At 40.7% G+C, this 10,711-nt stretch overlaps 1 protein-coding gene across 1 annotated transcript in view; it reads left to right on the forward strand.

Annotated features, from left to right (window-relative positions):
* TEX15 (testis expressed 15, meiosis and synapsis associated) overlaps positions 1-10,048 on the forward strand; it is a 55,610-nt gene extending 45,562 nt beyond the window's left edge. Inside the window, exons 9-10 of the mRNA XM_027767767.1 lie at positions 2,855-4,110; positions 9,582-10,048. Of these exons, the coding sequence (XP_027623568.1) occupies positions 2,855-4,110; positions 9,582-9,619 (1,294 nt within the window). The 3' untranslated portion in view covers positions 9,620-10,048. The remainder of the gene's footprint in view (positions 1-2,854; positions 4,111-9,581) is intronic.
* Positions 10,049-10,711: the final 663 nt, after the last annotated feature.

The raw sequence follows: 10,711 nt of genomic DNA on the forward strand, positions 1-10,711 counted from the left end.
TAAGAGAATAGATCAAGTATTTAGTTGTTTTTTAACTTGTGGATTTTATATTAGTAAATGGAACATAAATCATGTGTGTCAAAGACCTATACACATAGAAATATACTACCGTTTTACAGAAAGATGTTTTATGTAAAATAAGTATCTCAGGAGCAGCAGTTAGCATAGTGGTTATGTCACTGGACTCCCATGTAGTCGACCATCGTTCAAGTCCCGGACCCGGTGGCTTAAACTCACGCCGGGCGCATGTGCGTGCATGCCCAAGATCCCGAGAGGAGAATGGAGGAGAAGGGATTGCAGCCTGGCTGTCCCCCCTGGGAGATGATTTCTCACTTTCTGTCTCTCTATCTCTGTCTTTCTGGCGAGCACATGTGTCCTATAGCAAAAACCTCTCCAAAAAAAAAAATCTCAAATAGAAAACTCACATTGTTTTTTCTTATTTGAAGTGGTCTGACAACCATCTTTTCTTTCATCCCCTGCTGTAAGATCTTGAATTTCTTTTTATTTTTTTAAGAGAGATTCTTTGGTCACAGGCGCATACACTTGCTGGAGAGATGGATAGAAAGCAAGAAATCTCCGCTAAGGTGGGAAGCTACACTGCAATCCCTTCTCCATTCTCCTTTCAGGATATTGGCATGCACGCACACTTGTCCGGTGTGAATTTCAAGCCTCCAGGGTTCAGGACTCCAGCTGCAGTCAGCCATGTGGGAGTCTAGGAGTGTAACCATTACACTATCCTCTGGTCCAAGATTTTGAATTTCTGACTAGCTTTTTTTTTTGTACATTTTGTGACAAATAATGAGTAATAATAAATAGAAATAAGCAACCTCCTTTCTGTCTTACTTGGTTTTGCATCTTGAAATACGACATTTTATTTGGTACCCTTCTAGAATCTTTTTCCTAGTACATGGCTCTCTGAATAGTTGTGTAGTGAAATAAAAACAAGCAGGCTATTAGAAGGATTATGTAAACCCTGGCTATAATCATCTGAGTTTCGTGAACCATGTATTGGGAGTATTTGCTTCTCAGAAAAATGTGTCTCAGCCATGGTAGCACACTCTGGTAAATGCTACTACTTGTCAGGCTGAGCCTCGGGGGAAGGCCAGGTTTAAATCCCAGCCCACCTAAAGCTGGTGCGGTGGCATGCACCTGTGGTCCCGGCTCTTCTGGAGATCAAGGCAAGAGGGTTGTGACACAGTGAGACCTGTCTGATTAAAAGGCATCAGTGGGGCCAGCTGGTGGCATAGTGGCTAAGGCGGCTGGATCCTGCGTGGCTGACTGTGTGTGTGGCTTTAATGTCGCAGTAGGTGTGCATGTGTGTATGCCCAAAATCCCAAGAGGAGAATGGAGGAGAAGGGATTGTGGTGCTGTTATCCCTTCCAGGAGTTGCTTGCTCGCTCACTCACTTTCATAAATGTGCACAACCTCTGGCAAAGTAAAAAAAGGAAAAAGAAAAAGCATCAAACATCAATTTAGCAGAGAAATTAATTCCAATAAAAGGTTAGTGTAGGTGCTGTCTTTATGGAAATAAGTATCTTCTAAGAGAGTACATAAAAGAATAGACCATCCAGGCAGCTGTCAAATAGACCATCCAGGTCAGACTGTCACTGAAACACACTAGAAATGTGATAAAGTCAGAATTATACTTCTGGGTACTCCAAGTGTTACATGAGGTTGGATGGCAATGCAGGTTATTTTTAAGATGCCTTTCTTAGATTCAGTAAAATATGGGACTTTTAGATTTCTAAGGATATATGTATTCTATTCCAGGCCAGAGATGAATTACAGAGAAGTAATACTTTTTTCCCTTGTCTCACCATACTGTTACTCTTCCACAAATAATTCAAAGAACTTGATAAAGTGCCAAAAAAATATAAATTACCTTGGGGACCTGTGTTAACTTCCTAGTTCTAGCATTAACTCCCATAGTTAATGCTTCACTCAGCCTTTTTGACAGTATAGGTAAGAATACCAGGGAGACTAAACTGGCAAGAATTTTGAAGGTCTTCTTTTTCTGGACTTGAAGATAAACAGACAAAAAAAAAAAAATATATATATATATATATATATGTGTGTGTGTGTGTGTGTGTGTGTGTGTGTATATACACACACAGATACAGATATATCTATTAGATATGTATATAGATATAAATATAGAAAGATATATATGTATGTGTGTGTGTATATATATTTATAGAAAGATATATCTTTATATATAAATATATACATATCTCTTAAGTTTGTGCAGAACCAGGTCTTTGCAGGGGAAGGAAGAGGGTAGTGGTAGGCTGACCAGCTGCTGTCTGAGCAATGACGGTCGTCAGCATGACAGAGGAAGAAGGGCTGGAACTGGACTAATTGATAATAGGAGCTAACATTCTTTTCTTTTTTTTAAGAATTATTTTATTTAACTTTATTTCAATTTGACAAGAGAGGGACAGAGTAAGAGAGAGGGAAAGTGAGAAAACAAGCCGCCAGGTCCAGGACTCAAACCACAGTCGGCCACGTGGGAGTCCAGCACCCTTAACCATCACACCACATGCTGGCTCCGAGTTAATGCACTTTTTAAAAGCCACTACCAGGAAATGTCCATGAGACCAAGTAATTTATTACAGTATTGAAAATATATTTTGTGGAGTGTATTATCATTTGTAGGAAAAGTTGCTATGTTCAGACCAAGGGAGTAACTTTGGGAAAGAATGATACTTTGTATACTGTCAATTAAAAGAAAATATATATTTTTTAAGAAAATTTAAATCTTAAGAACGCCTCAATAAAATTTTCCAGTATATTTTTGGTTGAAATTTTGTGACTTCATATATTTAAAGTTATCTGTATGTGTATATTATTATAGGACTACAGGATCTCATCTCAGAAGTAAAAACAAAGTAAGATCAGGCTCATCTTACCATCTGGAAAAACATGTATCTCCAAGAGGTGAAATACAGAGATCACCACCTGGCTCACTTTTACCTTTAACGTGCCTAAAAGATACATGTTCATCAAAATCAGAAAGCAAAACTGACTTAACTAATATTTCATCTGATATTTCAGAACACTGTAGTGGACAGCCCAGGAACTTAAATAGCACAAAGAAAAGAAATGAGCATTTTGGTGTCGCTGAAACTAAAAATAATAACAAAGACTGTGGTCCTTTTGTGTTTTATGAACAAGAGACTGTAAACGGCATATTTTCAGAAGGCCATGAGACATCTGTGCAGAAACTTAAAAGTTCTTCAAATACCACACAGAAATTTTGTCTTTCAAACATAAAACCAGGAACTAATGTTTCTCTTGCACCTAATGCATTGGTGTCCTCAAAACCTGTTTTCCGTTTTGTGCAGGATAGCCACACCAATCTAGAAATGAGTCAGGCAGTCTTGGAACTTCAAGATGGTAAAGTATTAAATTCACCTATTAAGAATACCACATACACCAGTTCTTCAGAACCCATATTTAGTGAGAACAAAGTTCCTGTTTTGCAAATAGATAAAACACAGTCACCAAAAATGGAGTTGGAGAAGAATGTGAAGGATGCACTGAATCCTAGTCCTGGACGATGTGGAGCAGGTGGGGACCTAACTCTTGGTAGGAATCACACAGCAAGGTGCTCTCTCTCTGAACAGCAGGATGACAGAAATGCGGAAGTCCTAACTCTCAGTGCTGCCTCAGACTGGAGTGAGCTCCCACCATCTGCACATAGCCCAGCATATACTTCTGAGCATTCCTTTGGAGCTGTGTATCCGTCGTACACTTGGTGTGTTTATCATTACAGCAGCAGGGGCGGCAGTGCTGTTGCCCAGACCTACCAAGGGGTAACGTCGTATGACATGCAGCCGCCTCCTGCTGGGCTGCTGACGGCAGTTGCAAGTGCTGTCCAAGACACACATTCTACTCTTCTGTGCTCACAGTACTTTACTTACTTTGCTGGGGAGCCACAAGCCAATGACTTTTTGCCAGCTAGTGGGTATTTTCAAGCTCAAATGCCCAGTTCTTACCATTTTCAACAGCCATTTTTTTCACAGTATGCTTTTCATCAACCATTTCCACAGGCTGCTTGCTTGTACCCTCCTAATCCAAGTGTGCTTCCAGAATTCTCTTGGCTTTATGGTGAGTTTCACAAATGTTAATGCTTTTAACTTTATACTTTCATGTAAATGAAATTCCCATTAAAAGATGATAGGTATAGGGGGCCAGTAGGTGGCGTGGTTAAGACACTAGACTCCCACGTAGCTGACCACAGTTTGAGCCCTGGGCCTGGCAGTTTTCATTCTCTGTCTGTTTCTGGTGAGCACATTTGCCCTATACCAAATTTTAAAATAATGATAAAAATAAATGAATAGTTCTTTTAAAGAAAGGTATTGGGACCAGCAGATGGTATAATGGTTACATCACTGGACTCCCACATAGTCAACTGTGGTTCCAGTCCCGGACTGGACAGCTTAAAACTCAAGCCAAATGCTTGTGCATGAGTGTTCAAAATCTCGAGAGGAGAATGGAGAAGGGACTGTGGCATGCCCAACTACCCTTGGGGGGGGTGATTCTTGCTTTCTGTCTCTTCAGTGAGCACATGCATCCTATAGCAAAAATCTCTCATTCATATTTATATATATATAAAAATTAGGACCAGCAGCTGGCGTAATGGCTATGTTGCTGGACTCCCATGTTGTTCGACCGCGGTTCGAGTACCAGACCCGGTGGCTTAAACTCAACGCCAGGTGCGTGTGAGTGCATGCCCAAGATCCCGAGAGGAGAATGGAGGAGAAGGGATTGTGGCCATCCCTCCTGTGGGGTGATTTCTTGCTTTCTGTGTCTCTGTCTGTCTCTGTCTTTCTGGCAAGCGCATGCACCGCCTGCTTTTGCTGGCGCGCGCATGCCCCCTGTACCAAAAAAAAAAAAAAAAAAAGAAAAAACTCTCAAAAAATGTATTAATAAAAAGATAGGTATAGCAGTCATTTTTCTGGTCTGGTATGTATAGCATTGTTCATATATTGGACAGTTTGTGTTGTCAGGTAGAAATCTTGTCATATGTTAAAAAGAAGAATTGATAATAGCACTAATACTATCTGTCAGTAAATCTCAACTTGAATCAATAAATTACAATTAACTCATATAGCAAGGTATGATGCAATCATTAAAAAGCTCAAAAAGTTTTTGATGATATGGGAGTTTTTTAAAATTATACTGTCTAGGGAACCAGCAGTTAGCATAATGGCTATGTCGCTGGGCTCCCACGTAGTCAACTGCGGTTCGCGTCCCAGACCCGGTGGCTTAAAACTCAAACGCCGGGCGCGTGTGCGTGCGTGCCCAAGATCCCGAGAGGAGAATGGAGGAGAAGGGATTGCGGCGTGACCATCCCCCCTGGGGGGTGATTTCTCGCTTTCTGTCTCTTTGTCTCTGTCTGTCTGTCTGGCGAGCACACGCGCCCTATCGCAAAAACCTCTCCAAAAAAAAAAAAAATTATACTGTCTAAAGACCAGCTAAATCCTGGACCTGGTGGCTTGAAAACATGCCCGGCATATGTGCTGCATGCATGCCCACAATCTCGAAAGGAGGGAGACGTTGAGAAGCGAGTGGGTTGTGAGCATATCTCATGGCAGGTGCTTCTTCACTTTCCCTCTCTATGGCAAGAGCACATATACTTTGGCAAATAAAAAGTTATTCTCTCTAAACTTACCTATGTAAGTAAAGAAATACATAGAAACACCAAGTTGTAATATGCCAACTTTTTTTAAGAGATTTTTGCTATAGGGTGTGTGCACTCACCAGAGAGCAAGGAGTCACCCCATCCAGGGAGGTGGCCATGTCGCAGTCCATCCTCCTCTCAGGATTTTGGGTGTGCACACACACACCACGCCCAGTGTGAGTTTCAAGCCACCGGGTCCAGGACACAAACTGCGGTCAACCACTTGGGAGCCCACTACACCACCTGCTGTCCCACCAACATTTTTAAAAAACTATATAGTTCTTTATTGTTAACAAAATGCTTTCATATACATATTATATAGTACTTACACCCTTTTTTTCTTTTTTTCCCAGTATGAATACACTTTATATTAGTTGAAAAATATTACCATACACATAATCAAATTATTTTCCTTTTTTGTGTCCATTAAATGTTTTGCTGTCTTTTTCCCCTTACTTCCCTCCCTTCCCCCTCCCACGCTGACTCTTATCATCCACAGTTACTCTCCATGTTTGTATACCCTTAGGTTTCTGCCATAGAGTGCACATATTTGGTATAAATTGAGTGGGGACATACAGTGCCTCTCTTGCTTTGCTTAGCAGTAAATCCTCCACATGTCTCCACTTTCTATCAAATGCCAGGGGCTCGTGGATTTTTATGACTGAGTAGTATTCCATAGTGTTTATGTGCCACCCTTTTTGAATCCATTCATCTGTTCTTGGATATTTGGGTTGATTCTGTGTCTTAACGGTGAATAATGCCGTAATAAACGTGGATGTGACAGTATTTTTCTGACTGAGTGTATTCCTATCCTTTGGGTGGAAACCCAGGAGTGAAATTGCTGGGTCATATGGTCCTTCTAGTTGTAGGTCTTTGAAGAACCTCCATATTCTCCACAGTGACTGGACTAGACTAATTTATATTTCCACTGGTTTTAGCCATTCTGACTGGAATTAGGTGGTATCTCATTGTGGTTTGATTTGTATCTCCCTTATGATGAGGGATGCCAAACAGTTTTCATGTGTTTTTTGGCAGTCGTGTGTCTTCCTTGGAGGGTTGTCTGTTCAGCTCATTTGCTCACGTTTTAATTGGATTGAGTATATTTTTTTTAAGGTAATGTGCTTGAGTTCCCTGTATATTTTGATAATCAGTCCCATGTCTGAGGAAGAGTTTGCAAATATATTCTCCCACTCTGAGGGTTGTCTCCTCACTCTAATCATTGTTTCTTCCATGGTGAATATGCCAACATTTTAACTTGTTTATCTCCGGGTGGTAAAACGTGGGGTGCATGGAGAGTGTCCTCTGTATTCTCATACTGTAAAACATGTTGGTTGGTAGCTGGAGATGAAAATAGAATGAAATGTCACTATGGAAAAAGAAACTTCAATCAGCGAAGGCAACTTCTCTCTCAGTTTTAATATTCTAATACAATATTTTGGTATAAGTGAATGGGGTTAGTTGAAGTGTAGATAGAAGAACTTGGTGAGTGGCCTTTGGAGCTTGAAAAGTTGTCTCTCTTAAGCACAATTCTGTTCATAAATATGATTAGAATACAGGTTTGTTAAGTTGAAATGTACATTTATCAGACTTAAAGCAAAACTTAAAATCATTTGGGCTACCTCTGGTGTGGTGATGGAAGCTGCTGGATCCCACATCAGCTGGGACTACCTGGTTTGAGTCCTGACTCAGGACTCAATGTGAGAACACATTGGGTGCATGTGCATGCATGCCTAAGATCCTGAGAGGAGAGGGAGATGGAGGAGAAGGGACTGGGGTGTGACTGTTCACCATGGGAGCCACTTTCTCACTTTCCCATTGTCTGTGTCTTTAGCACACACACTCTGGCAAAAATTGAACACACAGACACAGCTACTATGCAAAAACCAATAAAGATATATTAATGCCCAAATATTCTGCAGTCTGAAATGAAATGCACTTCAAATAAAGGTAATCTCTTAATATCTTAGAGAAATGAAAAAGAATTTCTTCAATAAATTTCCAAATTTAAATAACATTTATTTTAATAACTATCTTACAAAATAATTTTTTAAAAAATGAGTAAGCCCGTTAACAAAGTGCTCTCTTTTCAGTTAAGAAACTTGCCAGATCGGCACCACTGTGTTGGTGTCACAGCTGGCTCCCAGGCTCCAGTAACCACCAGCAGAAAGCTACTACAGAGCCCCTCACAGTCCTGAGCACCCACCGCCTCTCCCACCTCTTCTGTGCTCTCGGGTGCGCTGAACGCCCCCTGCCGTCTTCCATGAGAGCAGTGCCCGCTGGAACTTGGCACTGCTCCTGTGCTTTGCTCCCTAGAGAAGGTTTTGAGTATTGGGTAGCATGATAATCTGCCTGGTTCTCCTCCTCCTTTCATGCTTCGCCAGATGAGGTTAAACAGGACTGCAAACTTGTCGCCCAAGACAGAACTGGTGACAAACTATAAAAGGGGAGAAAGAAAAAAGGAAGAACATACATGACTTTTTTCCTTTCTGATTAATTTGAAACTGCTGCTGGTGCTGTGAGGGAAAACACCAGGAGTGGGAGATGTTGGCGACACAGTACATTAAAGTAGACATTGCAGTTCCTGAAGTAGGAGCTCTCGATGGTGTCTGTTTCATAAGGTTTCTCATAGATGGGCTTTCCTGCATTTTTAAATAATTTGGCTGTTTTTGATACTGAAAAAATAAAACTCAAATCAGTTCCAGCTGTGATTCTCAAAAATCTGACTTGTTGCAACCTTGGTTCTGTTGCAGTGAAAATAAAAAGGAGCAATTAATTGTTTCTTACAGTATCCAAAAGTCACTCTTATAAAAAACATTAGGAGGTAGTTGCAATATCACATGCACATGTTTTAGTTTTCATGAGTGCACATAGTCTCTTGAGCACTCTCAAACTTCCAGGAACTGCATCCTTAAAGAGATGTGGGGGAACCAGCAGTTAGTGTAATGGCTATGTCGCTGGACTCCCCCGGTCACCCATGGTTCGAGTCCCGGACCCAGTGGCTAAAACTCACGCCAGGCGCGTGTGCATGTGTGCCCAAGATCCCAAGAGGAGAATGGAGGAAAAGGGATTGCGGCGTGGCCATCCCCCCGGGGGGGGGATTTCTCGCTTTCTGTCTCTCTGTCTCTCTCTCTGGTGAGCACACACGCCCTATAGCAAAAACCTCTCCAAAAAAAAAAAAAAGATATGGGGACCAGCAGGCGGAGTGGTGGTTAAGGTGCTGGACTCTTTCGTGACTGACTGCAGTTCGAGTCCCATATTTGGAGGCTTGAAAATCACACTGGACCTGTGTGTGTGCATGGCCAAAATCCTGAGAGGACAGTGGAGAAGAAGGGATAGCAGTTTGGTCTTCTCCCCAGGAGGATGGTTTCTCTCTCTCTCCCTCTTCCTGGTGAGTGCACATGCCTTATGACAAAAAAAAAAAAAAAAAAAAAAAAAAAAAAAAAAAACTAAAAAAAAAAAAAAGAAAAAAACTCCTTCCTTTATAAAAAAAAAAAAAAAAAAAAAAAAAAAAAAAAAAAAAAAAAACTTTAAAGAAAAAAATGAGAAAATCCTTTTTACTCATTTATCGCTGTTTTTGCTCATAGTGTTTGTGTTCAACACCAGAAAATGTAACTAAGGGAGAGTGACGAGGTGGAGTGTGTGTGCCAAGCACATCACCTTGGTTGTCACATTTAATTCTGGTGCGGGACCTGGGAGAGAGGTGTTAAGTACCGCTCTGACGGGCGGGCGAGGGCCTGCGCCATCGAGGGCCTGGAAGAGCTCTTTGGTCTGTTGCTAGTGCGGGCACCTGTGTAGTCTGCACTTGGGTCTCTGTGGACGCAGGTCTTCCCACTGGACTGGCGCGTCGTTTCTGTACATCAGTCACTTACAGCAAATCCCTTTTTTTTCCTTCCAGCTCCTTGGCATCAAGAAGCCTTTCACCCAGGACACTGAAAACAGTCTTCCATCCACTGAAATAAAGGAGATCAAATATTTTTTCCAAGCATTTTTTATTTACATATTTTTTATTTTAACTTTTTAAAGTGTATGTAAATGTGGTAGGAAATGTAAAACATGCAGCCTTTTATAAAATATGTAAGTATAATGGTATATCACAAAAAGTAATAAGAAATCAACTTCTAACATCCGAAGGACCAAAATTATTTCCATGCAAATATAAGGAGTAATAAAACGTTTAATATGACTAAGGCTAAACAGTGGTGGTAATATCTTTGAAAGGTTTTTGTTTCTGATTTTTTAAAGAATGTTGTTATGATGTACCATTAGAGCTGGAGGCAGGATTTTTTTTTTTTTTTTGCTTGGATTGGTCATGAGACTAGTAATTTAATAATTCTTAATATTTTTTCATATCATTTATAAGTGTGTGACATGGTGAATTTCTTTCATTTCATTATTTTACTTATAAAATATTTCTAATAGAAAAATTGGTTTGCCTATTTTCTGGAGAAGAGATTTGAAAACCTTTCTTGGAAGTAGTTTTAGTTCATTATATTGGAATGAAAGCACCCTCAATACCTTTTTCTACAAGAGCCCTTGTCACAAGATTACTCCTTTTGTATACAATGTAAATGTGTTACAGAACGATTTTGTAGCAAATAACGGAATATGTTATGTTCATGCTGTTAATTTAGTCGTATTATAGTAATTTTAAATAATGCAACACACATGCAAGTTTTTAAGTGTTCTGGCCATAGGTTTCTCCCCCAGCCCCAACATTTTGCAAAACTGAAAAAAAATCTTTGGAATTCAGTGCTGGACATGAGGTGATCACAGGTGTACCCTGGAAGCTCCTCTCACCTGGCCCGCAGGAGCTGGCCAGCCACGCCCACCAGCACCCCAGAAGCCTTGCCCAGCACTTAGCCAGCCCTGACAAGTGACAAGGGATTTGCTTTGACTGAATCTAAAAAGCTAGTAAAGCTTTATCGCTTCCTCAACCTTTTTCATGTTAGCATACTTGTGGCGCAGGCCTACAAAGAGGGTAAGTTCTGCCTTGTAATTTTTCAATTGAGAAAGACACTGAGAAAC

Source organism: Tupaia chinensis, unplaced genomic scaffold, assembly GCF_000334495.1.
Source record: "Tupaia chinensis unplaced genomic scaffold, TupChi_1.0 Scaffold144602_1, whole genome shotgun sequence".
In the NCBI taxonomy this organism is placed as follows: Eukaryota; Metazoa; Chordata; class Mammalia; order Scandentia; family Tupaiidae; genus Tupaia; species Tupaia belangeri.